This window comes from Ursus arctos, unplaced genomic scaffold (assembly GCF_023065955.2).
Source record: "Ursus arctos isolate Adak ecotype North America unplaced genomic scaffold, UrsArc2.0 scaffold_13, whole genome shotgun sequence".
In the NCBI taxonomy this organism is placed as follows: Eukaryota; Metazoa; Chordata; class Mammalia; order Carnivora; family Ursidae; genus Ursus; species Ursus arctos.
This window is the reverse complement of record NW_026622797.1, coordinates 2,623,571-2,649,428: the sequence shown is the minus strand read 5'-3', so window position 1 is coordinate 2,649,428 and position 25,858 is coordinate 2,623,571. Positions and strand designations below refer to the sequence as shown.

The following is a 25,858-nucleotide window of genomic DNA, read 5'->3' as shown; positions in this document are numbered from 1 at the left end:
GGAACGGGTTCTCCCTCCCAGCCCAGCAGGAGGCAACCGCTGGCACTCCAGGTCAGCCATCCAGGCTCCAGTACCGTGGGCGTAAATGTCTGCTGTCCGAGCCCCGTCCGCGGAGCCGTCACAGCAGCCTGGGAAAGGATGCCGTACCCACAAAGCCAACAGAAACACCTGCCAGCCGTGCAGTGCACACACACACACACACCCCGGGCCAGGCTCCCAGAGTCTACTCTTCTCGCATGAGCTCCGTGGGACGTTCCCACTTCCCAGAAAATCCAGAGTCACACCAGAGACCTGAGCCTGGTCCCCATGACCCTGCACCCCACCTTCTCCTGGGCTCCCAAGCTCCCCAGGCTACTGCACCCACCCTGTGCCTGGAACTGTCTTCCCCAGGTTCCTTAGCTGGTCTGTCCCCTCATTCAAGTCCCAACCCAAACCCCGCCTGCTCAGAGGGGACTTCTCTACCCACCACTCTGCTGACATGGCCCCCTCACTCTCCATCCCCACTGCTCCCCTACACCACTAGCCGCTGTATGGAACGGTCTCATTTAGTTACTTATTTACAAGAACACTCAGATGGAAGGTCCATGCGACAGAGACTCCTGTCTGTCTCTTTTATCTGAGTCACTGAGTCCCTAGAGCCTGGCACAGTGCCAGGCACACAGCGCTCACTCAGACATTTGCCGGGAGAATTAGGAGGAGGGAGAGTGGGAGGAGGTGGGGGGAGGGGTGGGCTGGCTCCCACCCGGCGTGCGCCCAGGGCCTGTGATCCCCCACAGCACCAGAGACCCTCGTCATTTCAAGAAGGAGCTAGAAATCACCCTCTGGTATTTATCCTATTACTCTGGAAACAGGCATTTATGTGTGTGAATCCTCAAAGATGATGATTTCTTGAAGAACAGGAGGTCTTACTCATGCTTCTGTCAAGCCTAAAATAGACAATAGACGCTCCCCAAACTATGTCTGCACAGAGACTCTGAGTTCTTTGCATATAAGTTGTGCCCACTGTTTGCTCCCTTCCTTCCGGGGTGGGTGGCAATCAGGGTAGGGCCGAGGGACCGGAGCCCCCGCCGGCACCCAGGGAAGCCTGGCCAGGGCAGAGACGCTGCTGACGCCCGGCCGGCTGCTTACTCAACATGCATTTGGCACTGAGGGGTGTTTTGGCACTACATCTTGGAGAAAAATATGTCTGAATGATTCCCTAGAGAGGTTTATGACTCACATAAATTGCAAAGTCTATGTCTCCACACCCCACTCACAGCTGCATCTATGTTACAAGAATATGGTTCTGTTGTTTTACTCTTTTATTACCTCAAAATTTCTGAACAGTCATACACTACACAATTTTCTACCTGATACTTTCAATTTTACCCAACAGAGAGCATTACTATGGAGGATACAAGGATCCTCTCTTACCATAATTATTCAAATTATCCATTTGAGGTTAACAGAATATAAGGAACCTATGTAATTCTTGGATTTTTTGGTACACAGAGAAAACAATTCTGTGTTTTCCCACTTTGAAGAGAGCGGGAGAGAGAATTTTGAAAAGAGGAAAGGAGAGAGAATCCCAGTGTGACAGTGTGGAGCCCGTGAGTTCCTCACAGCCACGGGAAGTGCAGATGTGGCCACAGGGACGCTGCCTGAGGTCTCCAGTGTGGGCACAGAAAGGGGCCAGTGGGGCCGGGGAGGCACCTATCACCTTGCTTTAATCCCAGAGGAGAAGACAAGCCACAGCGTCTGACCTGGGCCCTGATTCCATTAGCCAAACGCCATCAGCCACCATCAGCCACCCCGGGGGGAGCAGTGATTCTAGGAAGAGAAAGTACACCAGCATGAATAGCTTCGGTTTGAAATTCCCTAATTTGTCGGTGCTGCGTTATACTTAGCAAATCACAGCATTTTTGACGCCTCAATTTCACCACCTGAAAAACAGAGGGACAGTGATGGACCTCCCCCCACTTCTCTGCGGCTTCGCGAGGACGGAAGGTGATGGAAATCAGATTCGAGTTAAAAGGCAGCGTTCTTATCTCACCAAGTCATTGGGTTTCCCCTCTGGCGGGACCGGTGCGCTGTCCTTCTGTGGGGCTTCAAACACAGGTGGCCCTAGAAGACACCCAGACTTGATCTCGGGGCTTTTCCAGCCCCGTGCTCTGGGCCCAAGTGTAGCGTTGATTGGGCACTTGCTTCGGGACGTGGGTTATCCCTGGCCACGATGGGACTGGTAAGCACCCTCCACCCGGGAAGAGCAGCGTCTTCTCTACGTGGCCAGCCGTGAAATCGCCGCGCCCGGGCCGCATCCGTGGCCGTCCTGCCCCCGCGGCTGCCACGAGGCCCACGCGGGCCACTTGCTCGTTGACACAGGCTCCAGCCCGGACACAGAACAAAGCGAGCAATTGCTCTGCTGGCCCAAATATGGGACCACATTGCCCCCGGATGGGGTGTTCTAAGACAGCAGGACAGGGTCCGTGGGGGGCGCGCAGGGTTTGGAGAATGTTCCTGTCGGTACTGATGGAGCCGCCCTTCCATCGCCAGAGAGAAAGCGCCCTCGGAAACGTGCTGGCTACCGGCTTTGTTACAGAAGCCGAAAGATGAGGCTCTCAGCCTCAGAAACCAGCTGAAGCCGTCCTCCTGTGGCCAGCAGTAACGGGTGGGGACACCTAAGCGATAACGGGACGACCGCGCCGCAGGGTGGGCACATGGGAAGAGCCCGACTTCTTGCCTCGTGGGGATGCTCGCGGAGAGCTGCCGCCCACACCTCCGATGATGGGCTGCACCCGTTCTCGTGACGAAATGGCACATTGGCCTTTACTTCTGCCTCACTAAACGTCCCTGCGTCGTGAAGTCCGTATTCCCGCTGCCGACCCCACAGCGTGTTTAAACACAGATGGGCTCTTCCCTGGCTCAGCCACACAACCCTCCAAATACTTCTGGTTGCAGGATCTTCTCCGGAATCTCTGTAAGGGCCGAAAGGATGCCTGTGTTTTGCTGGACAGAAAAACGGTAAGAAATACGAATGTAAACGGGCTGACGGTGTGGAGTTGATGTGGGTGATGCCGGCTCCAGGAGATGTGACGAGCGCCTGACAGGCAGGAGGAAAATGAGTGGGGCTCGAAGACCGTCCCTCTCTGTTCCACGCTGCTAACTATGGCTTTAAACTAATTGCTTTGCTCTTAATCGCTTTATTAGTTCTGAGGCTTCATTATCCTTCTTGTCTCATTTCTATTCAAACCAGTTTGGATTGTTTCTTCTTTCTTTTTTTAAAGGAACAATGGAACTCTCTAGATCCCCAGAGTGAGACAGGGAAGAGATGATCTGCTGGAATCTACAGGTGATCCGGGTGGCTCAGCCCCCACCCGGGTGACATCCCACTGTGACCGTGACATTAGTGTTCTGATAAAACCTGGGAAGTGTCATTCTTTCCTTCAAGCATGAAGGGTTTTTCACGCTCCCTCAAATCTCTGCCATGGCCTTGCTCTGAACCCCCCTCCCCTGAGCAGAGAAATCAAGGGTCCAAAGTGTAGCTGCTTGGAAGTCAGGCTGCTGGTCACTGGAGACATCACGTTGACAGATGCTCAGAAGTCACAGAACATACTTCCCCAAATAACTGCCCACTGCTCCACCTGACCTCTGAGAAGAGGCCGGGGGCCGGGCAACAGGGATGACATCTTCAAGCATCCTCACAGGCCACGGGAGTTGTCTTCCCTTCGCTGGTAGCCACCCCCCCGGCCCCCCACAGAGCTCTTCGCCAAGTGGTAGCTGACCTCCACAGGTGACACCCCCCCCACACACACACACTGTTCTGCCTTACAGACGTCAGAATCTCTGCTATCAGAACCTGGAGGAGAAGCTCAGCGGGGAGAGGGAAACACCCCAGTCGTCTTGAGCAATTGAAGTAAAACCACGCTAATGTGGAGAATAACTTATCTGGACTTGGTTTCTGAAGTCAACCAGACAAGAAAATGGTCTTTATTAATAAACATGACCCTGATATCTAATCGCTTTAAAAATGGATACAGAGAATTCCAGTATTTTTCACGGGTTGCTCTGTGAGATTAGGAACTTGTCTAAAACAACACCTGTGTCTGTGACACAGAGACGGAAGGGTAACTGATGATGCCGGGACGCGGAGTCGGGCTGAGCGGTGCTTAGAGGCCCGGCTTCCGCATGCTGGAAGGGGCCCTCTGCTTCCCGCCTCCCCACACCACGCCATTGCCCCCAGAGACCAATGACGGGGCTCCTGTGTGGTGAGGCCGGCCCCCAGGGGCTTCCCAGACACCCAGGCTCAGTCTTGGTGGATTAATCCTGCAGTGTGTGCGCAAGGGAAGCATGCGATTCTGCAGTCAACTGTGGACTCTGGTAGGGTCCTAAATCCTCACCTTCCGCCCAGCTTTGCACACGTAACCCGCAAAAGGAGACAGGAACAGGAGCGCACACCTCACAAAGGAGGCGCCTCCCACACATGCACGGGTCAGCTCTCTGCTCCCGGGTTTCCCTGCCACGACTGCGAGTCCCTCCCAAGAACCCCTGGAAGACACAGCTGAAGAAACATTTCCTGATGCAGTTGGCTGAGGTCTTTGTTGTTGTTGTTTGGAGTTCGTTGTTTTTTCTGTCAAGTGAAATTCGACTAAGAGCCACCCTTCTGGACTCAGGACACAAACTCCCTGCCCCAGCACCGACATCCTGGCAGGGAGGAAGCCTTTCTCTTCACGTGGCACCAACACCAACTTCCTGTCTCACTTGTGATCTTTATTCCAGACGTGCTTCCATGGACAGAGCCATGATGTGAACCACACGTTGAGATATTTATACAGAAGATGTCCCAAGTGTGTTCTAGGCTTTAAAATATATCCTATGAATATGGTTCCACACAGAGGAGCCATATCAGAGTGACGACAAGGCTGCAGTAGCTCCCGCGTCCTTTCCCCTGTCCTCTCCCTCGTGCCTCCAGGACGCGCCCACTTTCCTTGTCATCCTTCCGTGTTGGGCACCATGTTCTGCCCACAGGTTGTCAATAACTATTCTTGAATGAATGAATGAATGAATGAACTGTTGTTGATTCGAATGTTTTTTTTTTCCTAAATAGGATTTTTCGTCATCATACACGTCAGACTGGCCAAAGGTGTGAAATTTTCTGCTCTGACTTTTCTCACGTGTCTGAGCCATAAATCCTTCCGTTACAGGAGACCCCACAGCTGTGCTCTGAAGGCCAAAGAGGACACACAAGGAAGCGCTTGCTTCTCACCAACCCTCAGACAGAAACGTTGGTCTGCTGCAGCTGGACCTGCATGTTGCTTCCAGCGTCGTCTGTCAGAAACCTCCGGAAGCAGCCCACGGTCCTGTTATGTCTCAGTGTCCCCACAAACACCATGAACCTGTCACATATCAACATGACGTCCTACAAAATACTCCTAAAATGTGTTTGGAACTTTCTTCCTTAGTTCATTAAGAGTCAAAGTTAAATCCATTTTCTACCATCAGGAAATAGTAATAATTTACCATGTCTCACCTCCTATTATCAAAAGAACTTTAAAGAGGTCGAAGGATTTTACTGCAACAAATCATCATCTGCGTTTCCATCCAAAATGTTAAGGATGAGACACCTTGAGACTAGGAGATCTTAGGAAATAAATACTGTGAATGAGTTAAAAGAGTCTCTGTTGGGGGCGCCTGGGTGGCTCAGTCAGTGAAGCGTCTGCCTGCAGCTCAGGTCATGATCCCAGGGACCTGGGATCGAGCCCTGTTCAGTGGGGCGTCTGCTTCTCTCTCTGCCCCTCCCCCTGTCCGTGCTCATGCCCTCTCTCACTCTCTCTCTCTCAAATAATCTTTTTAAAAAATAAAAGATTCTCTGTTAATTGCATAAGCACTTTTGAGCATGTCCTGTGACACAATCGTGGCTCTCACAATCTTCCAGAAGGAAGAGTCGGCACAGCTGTAGGAGCTCAGCACCATGCAGCCTCCTGACCCTAACTGCTAATGTACCACATTAATCTGCCTGCAAGAGACACACCGAAGGTTTCTGCTGAGCAAAATTCCCACAAATACCTAGCAAAGTGTAAATAAAAGTGGCAGGTCAGGCATGGCTTGGTTTCCCTGAGACCCTGGGCGTTCGACCTTGTTGGTTTGCAAGGAGGGCACTCCTTCCTTGTTCACTCCCGCTACTGGGCAGTCTGTCCTCTCAGGGAATTAAGTCCCCGGCTCATAAGTCCATTTAGCCTTTGACCTCCATGGGATGGCAAAAACAGGGCTACACCTACTGTCCCAGGGAAGGCAGGCATACAGCAGGGCACGTTCTGTGAAGAAGGCTGGAAGCTCCTTGCCAAGCCAGGAGCAGAGCCGGGCTGCACACTTCCAGAGCCCAGTGCAGCAGCAAACACACAGAGCGGAAAGGCCGCCAGCTAGAGATGAGGTAGCTTTGTGCCCTTTCTCCTTATTTAACCAACATATTATGTCATGCGATCATAAGATCCGGTGGCACTGGGCTGCAACTGCAGATTGGCGGGCATGCATTTCCACAGACGTGACAGTTTTTAGCATCCGAACAGACCATCTTGTAAAGCCAGCAATGTTCACTGATCCACCCATCCCAGCTGTTTTCAAAAGTCAACAGAATTGCACATCTTACAACTTTTATGGTTCCAAGTGGTGCATCGCTGAGCAACTCAGGAAATGAGAGCTTCTTAATTGCCTCGTCAACCTCCCCCAGCTACAGCTGCCTTGGAGGGCACTTCCTCACAAGCGGCTGGGATGCGACTGCTTCAATAGAATCCCTTCCCTTGGCTGTGAATCAACTTTGGAATGTAGCACTTTCCTATCCGAGGCCCCTCAGAGCGAGCTTGCTGGCACCATAACCTCCCCACGACTCCCGGGGTCGGGGGGGCGGTCTGGACCTTTCCGCTCCCTGAGGGCAAACCCGGTTTCCTGCCACCCAGGTCAGGCACATGCCCCCACGCAGCGTGGCAACCAGGCTGACACAGCCAGCGACAGCTAATGCTCTTGGCTCTTTCCCACTCCACACCCCGCAGGGTGTCCTCCCCACAATCCCGTCTCTCCTCTCAGCCTCCCCTCCTGATCTGCTCCCTCGGAGGGACCACTTCCCCACTCTGCTCGCGGGGCTCTGAGAGCACAGCCCCACACGTGTGCAGAGGCCGCGGCGCCTACCCCCAGCAGGTGAAATTATGCATCACTTCCGTGCCCCGCTGGTTATTCCACACGCCTGTCCTTACTGGTGAAATATGTCATCTCCCTCTGCAAAGTCCACACCCAAAGACTACGCCTTGAACCTTGGTTTGTGATTTTTCTTCCTATGTTTCATGCATCCCTTTGGAGGGAAATTTATGGACTCTCATAGACACATAGCACACATGTGTGCATATATGTGTTTGTGTCGGCGTATGTTTGCACACATATATTTCACTAAAATAATCGCCACGGGCTATTAATTTCAAACTTCCATTCCTCCCTCCACCCCACCTTCTCCCCAAACAATCAGGCTGTAATAAAACATGTATAATTACTTCTTCCACGGTATCTTCGACGGTGGGCTCCGAGTCCAGGTTAAGATCCTCCTCGGTGGTCTGACAACAAAGATACACATTGAACAGCGTTAGCATGGCAACACTCTTGTAAAGAGCATCATACAGGTAATCAATACAGAGAGCGAACGAGCTATCCCCTACCAGTGCAGCAGAGCAGGGCAACTAAGCCAAGGCCCCTTCCCACCTGCATCTACCTGCAACCATGGGAAGCTTCTGCAGGAAGTGGCTCTTTCTGTAACAGGCGGTGAGTAAAGCACCGAGTGTTCACATCCACAACTGTAACGTGCTCCATCAGCCATGCGTGTACAACTCAGGCCGCAAGTGGAAGGAGGAACAGGTGACTGACGTAGCTCCCTGACCAGCAAGGTGGGGGCTATGGATTCGCGTGGGGCTCAACGACTAACAGACGGAAACAGGAAGGCGTTTGCAACCATTCTTGTTCGAACGGAATAAAATCACAGTCTCAAGGGACGATAAGAGAACGACTTAACTCGGACAGAGTCAAGTGCCTGGTCCATAAACACATAAAGCAGAGTGCTTCTGTAGGATAAGCCTTCACCAGGAGGGTCTGGGTCTGAGTCTTGCTTACTGCATCGTGACTTAAACCAAACTGCTTAACCTGGGCCTCAGTTCCCCTATATACGTCCAGAACGTAACAGCATCTACCGCCGAGAGATGCAGAGAGAGCTCAGGGGAGGAGCGCCAGCCGGCAGGCAGCACGGGTACCACTGTCCACCACACACCCCAAGCCGGCTGATCCCTCACTTCCAGGCAGTCTGCTCACCTAACGGCCATAAGATAACCAGCAATGGACAAGCTAGACCGTGAGATGTCGGGGAGTCCTATTTGACTATTTGCATTGTTTTAAAAACAGGAGCTTTTCCTTTCTAAGCTTAACGCATGATGACATCCCAGAAAGGAAGGTCATGCTTATTCCTTTAAAAGAACACAAAAAGGGGATAAATGGGTCAGGTAGCCGCTGTGGGCAGGTTTCCGCCCTACCTTACCCAAACTGTCTCCCGTTTTCTCACCCTCCCACCCCCCGCCCCAGGCATGCCCTCGGCCGCGATAAGCCTGCTGAAAGCAATGAGCAAGAGTCCCGCTAAAACATCAGACGTAGGCTCCTTTTTAAGGCCAGATTCTTCAGGGATCTTATGGAGGGCCCAGTTTTTAATTAGCATACGTTTCCTTGTCAATACACCTCATTAACTGGTCAAATATACCACCCGAAATATCTCAAAACAATTTAGAAAACCGCAAATACTTTCCCTCGACAGTCAAATGAATTTCCCCCAGCCTTTCCCTCTCCCGCCCATTTTGGCGGCTGCTCTTGGTTGGGGCCGTCCCGCATCTAAGGCAGGAAGATGGTGGCCACAAAGAAAACGAAAAAGTCACTGGAGTCGATCAACTCTAGGCTCCAGCTCGTTATGAAAAGTGGGAAGTACGTGCTGGGTACAAGCAGGCTCTGAAAATGATCAGACGTGGCAAAGCGAAACTGTTCATCCTCGCCAACAACTGCCCAGCCTGGAGGAAATCTGAAATAGAATACCACGCCATGTTGGCCAAAACTGGTGTCCATCGCTGCAGTGGCAATAATATTGACTCGGGCACAGCATGTGGGAGATACTACAGAGCATGCACACTGGCTCTCACTGATCCAGGCGATTCTGATATCATCAGAAGCATGCCAGAATAGACTGGTGAAAAGTAAATCACGCAAAATTTTTCTTTAATAAAACTGGCCACAGCTTGTTTAAAAAAAAAAAATGTATTTCGCCCAGTCTATGTGTTGAGGCAAAGCTGGTTTGTGTGAAGATAACAGCGTCTCCAGTACAGTGAGCCTCAGACCCAACCCAGGCCAGTCCGAGAAAACAAGGCAAGGGCAGAGCGACTTCTAAATTGGAGTAAAACTGGAATCCCATAGTGCTGGTTGCACTGGAAAACCAGTCATTAGTCGTGTTAAATTTGTGCAAAAGCGACTCACAGAATCACTAGCGCCCTAGGAAGAGCATGGGAAGCTTCCCACGCAAGGATTTTACAATATTTAATTTGGAGTTCAGAGGCCAAATGTATTCCATGTGTTTTGCCTAATGTCTTGACATGTGAGATAGTGTAATATCATACAACCTAAAACTGCGCAAAACTGGAAAGTAAAATGAGCCTCCGCCCCAGAGCAGATGGATTTCACACTGGAGCGGACCCACAGGACTCCCCCGGACCTGAAGGACCTTGGGACCAAGGCTTCACATTTAACCTTTCCAGAAAAAGCTCGGATTTTCTGGATTCCAAAGCAATAGTTCCAATCCAATCCTATTGGATGCTCTGTCTTCATAAAGCACACTGCAGAGGGTGCACGGTCCTCAAACGTGGACCCAGGAAGCCTGAAGAAAATTTCTTTTGCTTCGGTACCATCTACTTTATCCAATTTTCATGATTTGTTGTTCCATGTACATCAGTCTCAAAAACTTTAAAAATTTGCCCTCTAAACAGGGTGGCCAGGCAGTGCTGTCTACGACATATTTTCTAAATAACATGAATATATACATTGCTGGTCCATTTTCAATTGATCTCAGGGATATTTACGACACCAGCTGCTCCTTAGAGCCTTGGTCAGTGGCAGTGATGTGAAGTCTGGAGCCCTACAAGCAATCCTGCAAAGCCCCTTCGCTTCCCCACTGCTGCCCTCGTCTCTCGGCCTCCAGCCAAATCCTCCCCCAGCCCTGGCAGAAGGGCTTCCTTCGTGGGGCCCAGCTGTGGGGGGGCTGGCAGCTGGCTCTCCACCACAGACGTAGTTCAGATTACCAAGAGGGCTTCAGAACGCACCAGGAAGTAAGAAAAGAACTTCTGGCTAATCATTATTAATTCAATTCACTCATTCGGTTTTTTTAAAAACTCAAATCTCTCTCAAAAGAAAAAAAAAATAAACCCTGAATTAGCAACCTCGTACGTGAGAGGCTCTTTCTAAGGCACTGTCTTGGATGCCAGGAAAGATATCCTGTGCAAACAGAATAGCCAATGACAGTAAAGAGCTGGGGTGTCACCTCTCTAGACTTAGCTCCATGTCATCGGCAGCAACGGCACGTTGTCCATCAAAAAATAGGCTCCTATCTATGCCATGCCCCAACATCTCTGCTGAATACCAGTGTGCAGCCCAAGCACTAAGTTAGTCTGGCTCCCCCAAAAAGTACTAAATATAAAATATGAAGTAAATTCTCTTCCAAAACAGAATCCCCCATTCAGTTTAAAATTGTTACGTGAATGTCTCAACATAGAGTCTGTACATATAAACATAAGTAACATTTAAAAGAAGCATTGAATTTACAGACATGATGCTGGGATAAGAGATAAGACAAAAATTAAAGCTTGGATTTTGTAACCATTTAGTAAGTTATTAGAATTTGCCATTTGGGAAAGCAACTTGAGTTGCCGAAGACACAGCACAGGTATGTCTAATAATTCAGTAGGTAAGCTAATAATGGAGGAGGGGTGGTCTCATAATGCATAACTTGAGGAACATACTCTTCACGGAAAAATATATGTTGATCATCTATAATTCAAATTAAGCAAATCAAATTCCACGGACCAGACTTCCAGAAAGTTCCAGGTCCCTGGGGAAGCATGTAGTTAAGCAGTGTCAGAGGTGACCCCCACCAGCCAGCCCTGGGGAGGGGCCATCGACACTTTCATTTCATTATCTTTTCTCTTTATTTGTAACAGCTCCTCTTTATTGGAACGCACACGCTATTAAGGCTGCATTATCTTCGTGCGTTCTGTTTCTGAAGAAGTCATCACCGTTCTGCCTCTGGTTTCATCCTCGACTGTAGCAAATGGAGTTCTTATAACGTAAAGCCACTTGTTGAAGGAAAATCAACGGATGCAGATCCGTTTGGAAGCCTGTGAAGACTTCAAGATACACACATTGCTCAGAAAGCACCCTGAAGTTTGGTGTAAGAGCAACAATTTCTTCAGCGCGTTAGCTTTCATTCATTTAATTTAATTGACACCCCACACAACGCCCCGCGTGGGGGGGCCCCTATATACATAATGTTTATATGTACGCGCACGCATCCCGTGGGACACGACATGCACAGCTCTGCACACACTAAAAATTCAAGTTTCTGTCACATAAAAGTCCCCAACAAATATGAGTCCATTCTAGGAGGCATTCCGCGCGCCACAGTTAGGCTCCTGCAGCATGCCTGCTCTCTCCGTGGTACTCACCTCTATTTCCATGGGCTCCACCTCGATCTTTTTCCATAGCTCCAGCAACTGTGCAATCGGCATTTTTTAAAACTTTCCTCTCCGTCTGATCAAGTACTGGTGGTGAGGAGAAAAGAAGCGGAGGCACGGAACAGTGCCGAGAGGGGACAGACAGGGAGTCGGCGCCCGGGCAGGGGCAGGCGGCGTCGGAGAGGGTCCCGGCGGTGGGCAGGGGGCCAGGGGTCTGCAGTATGGCTGCGGGGCGAGTCGGCTGCGGGCCCGGCGCCTGCTGCTGCTCCTGCCGCTCCCGCTGCTCCTGCCGCTACGCTGGGCGGACGAGCAGAGCCGAGACCCAACCGCGAACCTGCACTTGCAGCCTGCGAGCGGATTCCCGGCCTCGCCCCTCCCCCTTCCATTGCCACTCCCTCCTTCCCTCCCCCCACTATTTTACCTTAATTGGCTCTAAATGATGGGTGCAAGTTGGGTCTGAGGATGCTGCTGCCATAGAAACTGCATAGCAACCAAGGGCTGGGAAGAGGGGAGGCGAGGAGGGGGCCCTGCGGCAGACTCTGCCCTTCTCCCTCCCGGCGCGGCACACGCGCGAGCGCGCGCGCACACACACACACACACACACACACACACACACACACACCTTCCTTCACCAACCACTCCCTAAGCCCTACGAGACCCCCATTAGCCCGACAGGAGGGGATGAGGCAGGAAGCCAGGTGCAGGGGAGCTGCTTTTCGTGCTCGAATATTGAAGAAAATCGTGACCCGGCAGGGCCTCTTGCTTCCTCCCAGCCGCCCACCCCATCCCGAGCTCTGGGCCCCCCGCAGGAGACCAGCAGGGCCGGGCCGCAGGACTGCACGGCTTGGGGGGGGGGGAGAGGGACAGCAGGTGATGCGGCCCCCGCGGCCCTGGCTCCCTGCGCGCCCCGCGGCCCCGCTCCAGCCCCCGCGCCTGGGCGCACGACCCCGGCCCCAGCGCCTTCCCCCCACCCCCCCCCCCCCGCCCCCGCACAAGGCGGCCGAGTGTTCCAGCGAGGAAACGAAGGCAAAATGGGCTGTTTAACCGGCCAGTTACAGCACCTGTCCAAGTCAGGACAGGGATTGGGGGGAAATATTAATTCAAACAATGTAGGGTCAATCGTTTAGCAAGTTCCGGCAAGAATGTTATGTGCATCGTGCACCTTTTCTCATTTAACTTCCATCTAATGTGGATTTAACAATCCAATTTCACAGATGAGAAAATCCTGAGGCTCATAGAGAAGGAACTTGCCCAAAGGCACCCACCCACAGGACAAGACCGGAAATGAGGGACTGGTGATCCCAGTTTCTCTCCAGAGGGATCAGGACCTGCGGCGTCTCAAGGGGACTTTTCCATCCTCGGTTCCTTCTTTTTCTCTTTGTCTTCTGTTTACTACATTTCTCTCTCAGAATAAAAGATTCGTCTCCCAGACTTCTAACTACTAATCTGATGTTTGATCCCCTCTTTCGGGAAATGGTGTTAAAGTCAAATACCTCTATTCATTTCTACAGCAAATTCCTTTATCTTTGATAAAAATATCTAAGAAAAATGGCTCACTGCTTCCAAAAATTATCAATCCCTTTGTCTTTTCCATCTTTGTAAAATCGCTAAGAAATGCAGTTGATTACCAAGGGGGGAAAAAAAGCAAACTAGCCCAAATCCTAGATCCTTCCTATTTCAGAGCAAATAGAGTCAGAATTAAGGGGATAGGCTCCAATCCATTCTTAGTGTTGATTCATGAGGCACTTTACATATCTACAAAATCAGGCCAGTAAGATCTTGAAAATGAATTCCATTCAAAATAAAAATAATAACAATGTTGTTTGTTTTCAAAGCGAGCATTCACTGATAGAGCAGAATGAAGGGTTTCAATGTGTTCACTATAATAAGGTAATCGGGGGCATAGTGTAAGAGATCACAGATTAATAACATAAAATGAAAGGATATTTATGTAATAAAGATAGGGAAATCATTGACATAAAAAATAGTGCTGGTGAGATGTCAAGATCGGTTCACCTGAATGACTGAGAACATGGAGCTTCTAAAGGCAGTGGGGAGGGAGTGAAATTGAATTCCTTATTGGGTGCTTATAAAACTTCCACTTTCTGGAATTTTCCACGAGAACTCAGACGTAGGCTGACTGAAGTGAAACATCATCCTTTTGTTTGGGGAAGGAATATGGAGAAGGACGTTGGTTGGGACCTCCTGTGAGGTCCAGCCAAGCCCCCTGCCTCCCGCTGAGGAGGACAAACCCCCCCCCCCCCAGGACCCCAGCCTCCAGTGGATGTGCTGGAACCTTACCAGAATCAGCTGTCATCAGACACAAAAGAGATATTATTAAAGGTATATCTTTAGGAATTGCTGAAAATATGGTTCACAATTCAGCATGATGTCTCTTTTTAAACTTTGCAGGTGTGGCACTCACAAAGGCACTGAACATCGTTCAGCCATTCCACAGGTGAAGCAAAGAAGCCAGGAGTGCTGAAGGATCCTGCAGACAGCCAGAGGAGCTGTGATATAATCCCGGCTCTGGAATCACACTTCCGTGCTTCATCACCCTGCATCATTGCCTTCTGAAGCATCCAAGATGATTATTTAAAAACAATCACTCACCTCGGTGAGTTACCTCTGCACTTATTTTTTTTTTTTAAGATTTTATATTTATTTGACAGAGAGCACAAGGAGGGGGAGTGGCAGGCAGAGCGAGAAGCAGACTCCCCACCGAGCAGGGAGCCCGATGTGGGGCTCCTTCCCAGGACCCTTCCCAGGACTCTTCCCAGGACCCATCCCAGGACCCTGGGATCATGACCTGAGCCGAAGGCAGACGCTTCACGAATAAGCCACCCAGGCGCCCCCCTGCACTCATTTTGTAGACTGTGGCCCTCCCCTGGGACAACCTGTCTAGATGCAGCCCCAGGTGTGCCCGACAGAGAAGAGAGAAGACCATGAACACAGACTACCTGCAAGACCAAAAAATAAAGTAAAAGAGAAAAGACAACTTTCAAAAAAACATATCAACCCAGGAAAGAATCAGCCACACCTGAAAAGCTCCCAGGGCGTTGGGAGTCATGAACAATTAGAGAGGAGAAAGACAGTTTTTCAGAAAGGAGACAATGGTTCTGTGTGAATACCGTCAAGGATAGAGCTTCAGATAAAGAACTCAAGAAATCATGTGCGATTGGGTCAGAGCTTTCAATCAAATCCCAAGAAAACTCAAACATTTTCAACAGGAATAACACTTCCAACAGCTGATTTCCAGGAACCCATCCACAAGCATCAGTTTCCAAGAAGAAATGGCTGTCGAAGCGTACTTGGTAAAGTGGGTCTCTGTGAAGCAAGCCACACAACCTACACAGAGTAGGGAGTATTTCAAGAGTCCCTGGCCACAAAATCACAGTGAAAGTGTAGGGGGGAAGCAGGGGAGCACGAGCACCTGGGGGGGGGGGTGTCTCAAACAGACCAGCTCTGGCCACTCACTCCTGACAAAACCAAAGGCAGAGAAAGAAGCAGTGGTAAAGCATGAAAGGAATTTGTTTCAGTGAGGCCACTGCCGGGAAGACAGCAGACTAGTGTCTCAAAGACTGTCTCCAAAAGATGGAAAACATTTCCAGGTTTATATAAGAATAATGGGGCAAAGGCGGGCGGGTACACGCAGGCGGGCAGTGAAGGTCCAATGGTCAGGGTCGTGGTCTTGCTTGCTCAGGGTAGTCCTTACTTGAGGGGTAGTTTTATTTCCCATCAGAGGACGCTTTGCCCGCAGGGTCTTCTCTCTGAGCCAAGAGCAACTGGAAAGAAGAACCCAACTGGAAAGTTTAAGGTCAAAATGGAGGCAGCCAGAGTCCTCTTTCAAAATGAGATGTGAACGGGCACCACGCTCCCTGAAACCTGGCCCCCAGTAAAAATTACTCTCCCGAGTACATGAAAACAGGAGAACTGGGTATGTCCCCTGCCCTGGAAGGAAGGAGAGGAGGGTGGGAGAGAGCCCCTTCACCCTCTGGGTCTCCGATAACAGAAGGAAGGCTAAAGCCTCCCGAGCACCGAAGTGGGATCGGGAATCTGGTTCTGGCCCCATTCTGCCACTAAGACCCAACTAGTTTGAAGTCCATCCCATCCACAATGCTGCATAAAAGTGTGTGTCAGGGTCTGAGCGCAGGGGCCCCCGCTAACTTCAAGGGGTCTGGTGCTTAAGATGATAAGTCCTCCACACTGTGACGGGCATGTTTAACTGACCCGGTGGTTTAACTCAGGCTGTTGCATTTTTGTAAGTTGATAGGTTCGAAGGATTTGGTAAAATGAAGAGAATTACTAATTTCTAGGGGCATGATCACCGGCCTTGGTATTTCCAATCTGGAGTTTCACAAAATCCTCCTCCAAAACCCTCAAAACCAACTCAGCTTTAACAAAAGGCATGTTCTCCATAGTTACGGGCTAAATTGTGACGTCCCCTACCCCCATCCCCAGATTCACACGTTGAAGTCCTAGCCCCTAGCACCTCAGAATATGACTTTATTTGGAAATAGGGTCTTTGTAGTGTTAACCTTAAAAAAAAATCTACCAGTTATTTCACCAGCAAAAGATGGACTTATTGGGGAATAAGAGAGGAGTTACAGGTCAGACAAGCTGTGGCGACGCCGCAGGGAGTCAGGAGGACCAAGAGAGGCAGGAGGCTCTGTAAGGAGCAAAGGAGTCACCTGGAGGGCTGTCATAGAAAGTCCATTGGGAGTTGGAAGTCTGGTGGCTCCTCCTTGGCTGAGCTGTTGCAGGATGGGCAAAGTGTCTCTTCCTCTGGCTGGGATAGGAGTGTCTGCCTGCAAGGTCAAGTCTATCCAGGGTTAGCTCTTCCTGTGGGGTCTGCAATGGACTCCCAGTGTGAATCATAGGTCGTGAGAGTGCCCCTACTCAACCTCCCCACTCCGCTTTAGTGGGATTTTCTGTTCCTGATGTTCACAGTAGTTGTAATTAGTTAAGTTGAGATCATACTGGAGTCGTGGGCCCTAAGCCACTGCAGCTGGTGTCCTTAGAGAAGGGGACTGTGGACACAGATGGGCACAGGGAGAACACCATGGGAGATGTGAGTTCTGCTGCTACAAGCCAGGGAACCGCCGGGAGCTGGGAGGGAGGCTGGGATCTTCCCCAGCTCCTTCAGAGGGATTGCGGCCCTGGCGATGCCCACATCCCGGACCTGCAGCCTCCAGGACCCGAGGCAGTAAGTTTCTGTTGCGTAAGCCGGTCTGTGATACTTTGTTACGGTGGCCCAAGCAAACGCACACCGCAGAATGAGGGCAGAATACAACAATAAAGCAGAAAGCACTAGAATGCTACTGTTCTACAACAATCGAGAACCAGAGGCCCAAAGAAAACTGGTGCATAGAGACCCTTGTTTGCACATTCCTTCCATGGGGACGAGCGAGGGCACATCATTTTAGCTGGCAACTCACAGGCTTCCAGAAACCACTTTACATACTAACCTTCTGCAGTTTGTCCAGAAAGACCCCAAAGGTAACTGGAATCCAAATCAGCCCCTTTCATGGGAAATACCCAAAGCCCCATTTACAACAAAACAAAGTCGTGACAATCAGAACCATAACATCAGCTTTTTTCCAAAAGAAATTATTCACAAGGAAGGGAAAAAAAGGCTGAGTACAGAGTAAACAGCGTCTTTTCACTATGAAAAGTAAATTATAAGCTAAGAGAAAATTTTAAAGAAGAAGCTTTTATCTACAATCCTCCCAACTAATTTTTCATCTCACTGGTGAGGAAGGTCAACATGACCCGTGATTTCTGTACCGTTGGCAGCTGGGCCCCGGGTCTCGGTGTGAGTCCTAACGGTGTCTCACTCAGGGACACACACGCAGCCCTGGCTAAGACTTCCCCATTCGGTCACATGAATCTCACACCGGAGATAAGAACACACACACGATATGGAAAGAAGTAAACATGATAAAATATCTATGTTTACCTATTCAGCTCACTCATCTGTTTTGCCCACAAATAATACTTCCCAGAAGTTAGCATAATCCTTTAAAAAAATTTTTAAAAAGCCTGCATGACGTTCACCAGCCTTCCCGGTCAGGAGTCTTCTAAAGCGCTGTCCTGCAGAGATGCTAAGACGAAAGCTGCACTCTCTAATTCGGCGTCCTCTGCAGTAATTGTCAATTAAGTGATTCCCAGGGATTTATTTAAATTAAATTAATGTGGCCTCAAGCCAAACATATTTGTTCCAAAATCTATTTCAGCTCTCATAAGGCTAATCGTACAGCCCTTCGACTAACACCATGAACAAACCATCGTCCACAAGACACTGCGTTTGATGCCTTCCCGAAGCTACACCTCATTGGAAAGACGTGAGCTCGGCGCGCGGGCCTTTCTGTGGGAATTCACACGAGTCACCATGCCTTCACAAGAGACTTTTGAAGGAAAATATATTCCTAGATTTTTTGTTTTTAAAGCGCTCCCCGTTGGACCAACTCAAGCTCCTTTTGGAAACACAAACATTAATGTTACTATCTGTCAGTCGAACACGTTCAGTGCCTCTTGAAGGAAGCAGCGTGAACGCAGTGGAAATGTGGACACGGATTCCAGCTTTGAGGGCAGGGGAGGGTGTCGGGAGCGCAGCCTGGTCAATGACCCGGGGAACAGTCCTGGAGATGTGCTCTGATCTCCCTTCCTTCCCATGGCTGACAGCATACAGATAATGCACTACGATTGTCATCATTTACTGAAGTCTTTTAATAACGACTGAGTCTCTATACAAGAAAGAAATGGCCATCGCTTATCAGGTTAAGAAAGGATAAACGCAACAAACTTAGCCATTAAAATGATGAAAGACTATAAACAGTAAAATTTAGAAAACTATTCTGTCCTCGACTCAGTATTAGGCTTTGGAAAGAACTGGAACCAGTCGTCATTTGTACTGACCTTAGAAAATTAAGCATATGTATAAACAGGACTTGATGAATTCTTAAAACCATGCTTGTTACTTACTTAGAATATAAAGAATCACTAAAACCCACAGTATTTATAGAAATCTTCCAAGTAACGTATGGAATCAAACATCTGCTCCTGGTCAAAGTGTTGGAGTGTGTTATAATATTCACAGTTACAGAATAATAATGACAGTGGTGTGGAATTCTCTGTCATAAAAGAAGAGGAGGGGCGGTGTTTGCGAACAGGAAGCAAGGCACTGACAATACCAGAAAACAAGCAATGCGGCCTTCACCGAAGCACCCACTGCAGAGCTGAACAAGCTTAGTGCTTACAACTGATTAGTTGCTAAGGGAATTTGACAAGGCATCAACAACATTGTGTGTGTGCATGTGCACACATGTGACATGGTCATTTCCTGGGAAGAGTGAAGGCTGCAGATTTGTCCAGTGCTCTTTCCCCTTTGACTTGGTTCATGCATCATCCAAGCAGAACAGCTTGCCAGCAAGTGACTCCTCCGTCCTTCATTCCACAAGGGCAGGATGCCTTGTCCACTCTTGTCCCTGACGTCTCTGCAGTCAAGCAAAGCGCTTGGTTCGTATGTAGTCTTTGGCCAAGTCTTTGCTAAACAAAGGAGTATTTCAGGCTGCAGAGGGTCAGGCACGGTAGAGGGAGACAATAAAAACATGCAGGACCAATGGGATCTGTGCATTGATCGGAGTGCTTTGATTATAAATTTTGCCAAAGTGGTATAAGGATAGAAGAATGATGATTTTTTTGTCCTAGTTTTAACTGTAAAATCTGTAAGATCAATATTGACTACATTAATGAGAATACTGGTAAAGGAATCATCACAGCAAGGCATTTTTTTTTTAAAGCAAATGCTTCTTTTGAACTCCTGGGCTATTTCTTAAGAATAATTTTAGTCAGTTAAGTGTCCAGCTCTTGGTTTCAGCTCAGATCATGAACTCTGGGTTGTGAGATCAAGCCCCACATCAGGCTCCATGCTGAGTGGGGGAGTCTGCTTGACATTCTCTCTCCCTCTTCCTCCCCCTCTGCCTCTCCCCGTGCTCATGCATGCACACTCATGCTTAATAAATAAATAAATATCTTTAAAAAAAACAAAAAGAAGAATTTAACCTAACCTTGAATTCTCAAGACTAATTTTGGGAATGAAGTAGTGTGTATCTCTTGTAAGGATAAAAAGTCTTGGGAAAAGTCCATTCTGTTCTTCCCCCCCAAGTCCCCAAGGGACTCCTCCTCTTCAAGTTCCTGGACCCAATCCCCACCCCCCAACACACACCACCAAGCCCCTCTCAGGCAGCAGCAGGGAGTCTGAGAATCAAGCCGGTTCTGGCACTACCAGCACCAGATTCCACAGGGGAGGGCTCAGTCCTACAAGACCGCCCCACCCCCACTGCAGACTGGGGTGTGCAGGTGCAAGGCCCAGGCTGTTACCTGTGCTTCTGACCCACAGGATACAGGTTGGGGGTGTTCAGGACCTTGTTCCTAGGTTCCATGAATGCGCTAGGGCGGCTCAGGGAAATTCGGGTTTGCCAGCTCATTAAGGGATGTGATTAAAGGAGGCGCATCAGCAGCCAGATGAAGAGAGACGGGGGGTGGGGACCTGCGCGAGGGAGCTTGTGTCCTCACGGAGCTCAATGCGTGGCTCGGCGGCCTGTGGAAATGCTCTGCTTCCCCGAGCATGGAAGCTGTCCAGAAAAAAAGGACCCCAAACCACTCGTCTTGAGTTTTTAGGGAGGGTTCATTGCACAGTTGTGATTGACTAAGTCACTGGCCATCGGCTGATTCACGCTCCAGCTCCTCTCCCCTCTCTGGAGTGGGGTTGGGGGTAGGGCTTAATGCGGGACGGAAAGTTCCAGCCCTCCAGTCACATGGAGAAGAATGATGCCCTCTTCCAGGCAATCAGCTGTGCCCTTGGGTGGGTCCAGAGGTCACCTTCATTAATAACAAGACACCCATATTGCCTCAGGGTTCTGAGTGTTTTCAGGAACTGTGGACAAAAACTAAAGACACCCAAAAAATATATAGTCATCTGCGTAACCAAACACGTTTCTTTATACAAACACATTAAATCTTTATGGCCCCTCTTCCCCCCCTGTGATGGGAGGCTTGTGGCCTGTGACCCCAGAGAGGGTAGATGGCACTCCTGCGTCCGGCTGGGGCAGCCAGTCAGTGAGGGTGATGCTCTCGGTCTAAGCAAGAGTGGGTGTTGGGGATTCACGGCATGCAGAGCCCCCGTTTGTCCTCAGTGCACCCCTCACCCACTGCTACCCACCGCCCTGAGCTCCCAGCCAGGCCCTTCTGCACCTCCTGCCTCCACACGGGTTCCCTGTGATGGACACAGATGCCCAGAATAGCAGCTGGACCTGGAAGGAGCAGGACGGGAGAGTGAGTGCCCAGCACCGACCCCAGTCCGGTTATATCGTCATTGCACAACTGGGGGTCTGCGGTGATTGGGAGTTGGTCTCAGAACTCACTAGATTTAAAGAAACATGACCGTTCCTGCACAGCTGTGTTCATGGGCTGAGTTTTCTACCTAGGAGGGAGTCACCTCAGTGAGGTTTTCCTCGTGAACCCCGGGAGCTCAGCTGTGCCATACACGTGACCCCACAGCGGTCAGGCTTTGAGGACTTGCTGAATAAGAAAATTCGTGCGGAGCTGCAGAAGCTCAAATGCCCTTGTGCTGTTTTCCCAGCTGTTCTCTTCGGTCCCCCACGTACAGCGTCCACAATGAGGTTAAAATCGACGCGGTCATTCAAATCAACATCCTCTGTCTTTGCAGGCCTAAGCTGACCCACCTGGGGCCCCGAACGGTGGCCCGAGAACAATCCCCAATTTCTCCAGGGATTTCACTTCATGAGGTGTTTTCACAGACCTGGATTCCTTTCGTATAAAAACACTGAAGTCTTAGCTATTTAAACCAAGCCAAACAGCCTCTCATGTGTTTACTTCATCCAGCGTTTCTGTGATCTGGCTTGATTTTCTTTAAAAGCAGCCTTTTGTCTTGTGTTTGGAATATGTGTTTCTGCCCCGCGGCTGATTACCGCAGTTTTGAGGTGGCGCTGCCGTCAGCTGAGAAAGCTCCGCTAGACGTTTTTCTTCCCCAGTAAAAATAGATGTTTTCGGATGGGAGCTCGGGCGATGTCCTCCGCATTGCCGCGTGCCGGTCCCTCGTGCACGTGAGTCTTTGCTCTCTCTCAGGAATGTTTGCTAAGCGAACTGGAAAAGCCCGAGGGGAGGGAAGATCATTTCTCCCGACCTCTGGATCGGCCGTCACTGGGTCCCGGCAGAGCATCTGGGGGGCACGGAAGTGGTGCGGCCGAGGGGATGGCGGCGTCCGCCGGGGTCTGGCCAGGACGTCCCCACTGAGGCCCGTGTGACCCGTGTGAGCCCGTGGTTCTCCCTCCCCGACCACCACAAAGTCAGCTGGCCCGGGGGCGTGGGTATGGGCCGCAAGGGCCGCTCCCGTAGCTAACACGCACCACGGGGGCCACACCCACGCTCACGGGAACCGGCAGGGCCTTGGGCCCCAGGGCAGAGGGAGGCCGCTTTCCCAGGACGCCCACCAGAGTCCCAGTGCCCTCTAGAAGCGGAGTGGGGCTGCAGCCTCTTTTCATCAGCCCCTATCCCTCCACCCAAGCTTTTCCTTCCTCATCTGTTCGACTTCTTCAGTCATGAGTAAGATCGGTGGCAAAGCTACTCGGAGCAGGAGCAAGATAGGCCTTGTTCATCGTTACTGACAGGATACAAACTAGTAACAGAACGTCTCTAGGCCCTCGATTATCGTACAATTTGTTGACAGTGCTTGTTTCTGTGCCCAGGTGCCTTTCCATATGGCCTGGGTAGAAAAATCTGGACCAAGAAGACAAAAATCCCTGTCGAGATCACGTTGCGGTTGGAGGAGACCAACAAGAAACAAAGAGTCAGTCCCATGTAGTAAGCCCATGACGATTGGGAAGGAGGACAGGGAATGCCAGGCACAGCAGCCGAGGCCCATGCAGGGAGAAAAGTCCTGCAAACACTTGGAGGTGGCGAGAGAGCTCAGGCACGGTCATGCGGACACCTGGGCGCAAGCAGTCCAGCAAGTGCAGGGGCCTGAGGGTGTGCTGGGCGTGTGCTTGGGTGTGTACTGGGTGTGTCCTGGGCATGTTGGGTGTGTACTGGCTTGTACTGGGTGTGTACTGGGTGTGTACTGGGCATGTTGGGTGTGTACTGGCTTGTACTGGGTGTGTACTGGGCATGTCGGGTGTGTACTGGCTTATACTGGGTGTGTACTGGGTGTGTACTGGGCACATTGGGTGTGTACTGGGTGTGTACTGGGCATGTTGGGTGTGTACTGGCTTGTACTGGGTGTGTACTGGGTGTGTACTGGGCATGTTGGGTGTGTACTGGGTGTGTCCTGGGCATGTTGGGTGTGTACTGGCTTGTACTGGGTTAGTACTGGGTGTGTACGAGGTATGTACCAGGTGTGTACTGGGTGTGTACCCAGATGTGTATTGGGGTCTGTACTGGGTGTGTACTTGGGTATATACTGGCCTGAACTCAGGAACATTTCTGTGACTTGTTATATACTACAATAAAATAATTTTTAATACAAAAATCTTTACAAGGTTCATCTTACAAATAGGAAAAGTGAGCTCTGCTTACGTGGGTGATTTTATAGTGACCAAAAGATCTTTGTGACTCAAACATACTTTCCATGGTGGCCTATTTTCATGAAAGCAAATATAGGAGTAGTGAAAGGACTGACTTATTGACATGGCTAGATTAAAGAATATGCTATGTTCCTGGCTAGGAAAACTGAAAGATGTAAGCATGTATATTCTACAAGAATTGATTTTAATGTTATTGTGGCTACAGTCAAAATCCAACTGTGATTTATAACTTATGAGAATAAGAGTCTGGGGTGCCTGGGTGGCTCAGTCGGTTAAGTGTCTATCTTCAGCTCAGGTCACAATCTCAGGGTGCTAGGATGGAGTCCCATCTCAGGCTCCTCACTCAGCAGGGAGTCTGTTTCTCCCTCTCCCTTTGCCCCTCCCCCTGCTTCTGCTCTCTGTCCCTCTCTCTCTAATAAATGAATAAAATCTTTAAAAAAAAAAAAAAGAAAAGAAAAAAAGAGTTTAAAACTAACCAAAGAGGGGCGCCTGTGTGGCACAGTGGTTGGGTGTCTGCCTTCGGCTCAGGGCGTGATCCCGGAGTTCTGGGATCGAGCCCCACATCAGGCTCCTCCGCTATGAGCCTGCTTCTTCCTCTCCCACTTCCCCTGCTTGTGTTCCCTCTCTCACTGGCTGTCTCTATCTCTGTCAAATAAATAAATAAAATCTTTAAAAAAAAAAAAAACTAACCAAGAAAGAGTAAAAAGAATAACAGGAACAATATGTTATATCAGCTATAACTTACACTTGAAAGGCACACTGATGAAAGCAGGGCAGCAGAGAGACAAAAATACGCACATAAATCAATGGGAGTGAGTCCTTCACAGAGTAACTGCAGAAAAAGTATATAGACTTAAAACACAGTAGAGAAAGACTGAACAGCAGTTACAAAGAGATAGATGGGTTAATGACTACCGCGGAGAAAGTGGCCCTTCGGGGGGAAGAAACAGCCTAAAGTCTCACTTCCCAAATACACAAAGCTAATTCGGGATAATTAAAATCTTCATTGTAAAAAATGAAGTTATAACAACAAAAAGAAAACACAGCTGAATATTTATCTGACTTGGTTGGGGAATAACTTTTTAAGCATAAAAAATGGAATAAATCACAAAAGAACAAATAGATTTGTCTACATAAAATTTAAAGACTGTTCTTAATATCCTGAGAGGACAGTAAAGTTTTACAAATGATCACTTTTACATAACTCGTGTTATTATAAGTTTTGAAATACAGGGACAAACCCAAAACTTAATTAACATGAACATAATTATGAAATTTTCCCTTTCCTTTTTGCTTAGAGACAAAACTTCTGCCTTTTTCCCTAACTGGGGAGAGGAAGTCTTTTCAAACATGACATCGAAGCATTATCTATATATTTCATTATGTGTCTGTAACACTTTTGATGTTTTCTACTACATTTTAATGAACCATCTGTCCAAAAATTATTTTCAAAAATTGAGAAATTAGTAATTGGGTAAATTATAGACTTGTTTATGCTTATGTTACTGGTGGTGACTTAACGGTTGCCATCTGAGCTAAATGTTCCAAGAAACAAGGAGGCAGTTGTCGGTGTGGAAAAGGATCCCAGACAGGCAGCTCAAGATGATCGGGTTAACGATATGAGTGTGTCCTAACTTTCACAGCGCTCTTTGAGAGGACAGAAATGTACATTACCGTACAGCCTTGAGGAAAATTTTCAAGTGGATTGAAAACAAAACTAAACAAAACACGAAAGCTAGATGCGTTGGGGCCAGACTGGGGGAAGCGCAAGCTAGGGCAGGATACTCACAGAACAGGGACTCAGGAAGATGGGGAGACGCCGTGGTCAGCATTTGAGCAGGTGACTCAGCAGGTGATACATGGCCTGGGTGTGAATAAAAAGAAGGCGTTAAATCAACTTACGGAAAGAATATGGGTGTGGGTTAGAAAGACCACAACGTCCAAGCCCGACACCCAAAGTCCACACCCCAACCCCATGATTCAATTATCCTGTGGCCTGGGTTGATGGCCTCCCCTCTCTGAGCTTCGGTCTGCACCCAGAAATCAGAGTATCGGTATTGTAATCAATAGCACTAACACCCACGTGTCTGGATGCCACAGCCCCACGGTGGTGACAGAACGTCCTGAGCTCCCCGGACGGGTGGAAGGAGCATGTCCCACTTGTGCTACAAGTAGCCCAAACCACGATGGTGTGAACCCCAAACCCAGGAAGGAAGGGCGGCCAAACTGAAGGAGTCAGAAGTCCCCAAAAGCCGGTCTGTGGGTTAGAAAGTGAGGGAGCTAAGCACATGGAACATCTGGAATGAGGGGGAATGAGTATTACTGGGTTGAAAGAGCAGGGTCCTCAGTGGTCAGCCTCCATGTGCTGGGAGCTGCCTTGTGAATGGGCATGTCATCTGGGTGTGGAAGGACAGGTTTTATATATCACAATCGGCCATCCAAATATTAATTTATTCTATCATTGCTGGCAAATGAGTATTCATACTTCAA

At 49.4% G+C, this 25,858-nt stretch overlaps 2 protein-coding genes and 1 pseudogene across 7 annotated transcripts in view; 1 reads left to right on the top strand and 2 right to left on the bottom strand.

The window, feature by feature from the left end:
- RPS6KA2 (ribosomal protein S6 kinase A2) overlaps positions 1-12,099 on the bottom strand; it is a 332,623-nt gene extending 320,524 nt beyond the window's left edge. The window contains exons 1-2 of one of the 2 annotated variants that reach the window (XM_026505196.4): positions 11,757-12,099; positions 7,515-7,574 (exon numbers count right to left, since the gene is read on the bottom strand). In XM_026505196.4, the coding sequence (XP_026360981.1) occupies positions 7,515-7,574; positions 11,757-11,819 (123 nt within the window). In that variant the 5' untranslated portion in view covers positions 11,820-12,099. The remainder of the gene's footprint in view (positions 1-7,514; positions 7,575-11,756) is intronic. The other variant, XM_057310898.1, reaches the window with a different exon arrangement.
- Positions 8,832-9,246, top strand: LOC113259646 (60S ribosomal protein L30-like; annotated as a pseudogene).
- Positions 12,100-20,750: 8,651 nt separating the features above from the next.
- The window catches only part of RNASET2 (ribonuclease T2), a 53,078-nt gene continuing 47,970 nt past the window's right edge, over positions 20,751-25,858 (bottom strand). For 2 of the 5 annotated variants that reach the window (XM_048226188.2, XM_048226189.2), the window contains exon 10: positions 20,751-25,232. In XM_048226188.2, coding sequence (XP_048082145.1) covers positions 25,194-25,232 — 39 coding nt within the window. In that variant the 3' untranslated portion in view covers positions 20,751-25,193. The remainder of the gene's footprint in view (positions 25,233-25,858) is intronic. The other 3 variants (XM_044386469.3, XM_057310902.1, XM_057310903.1) reach the window with 3 other exon arrangements.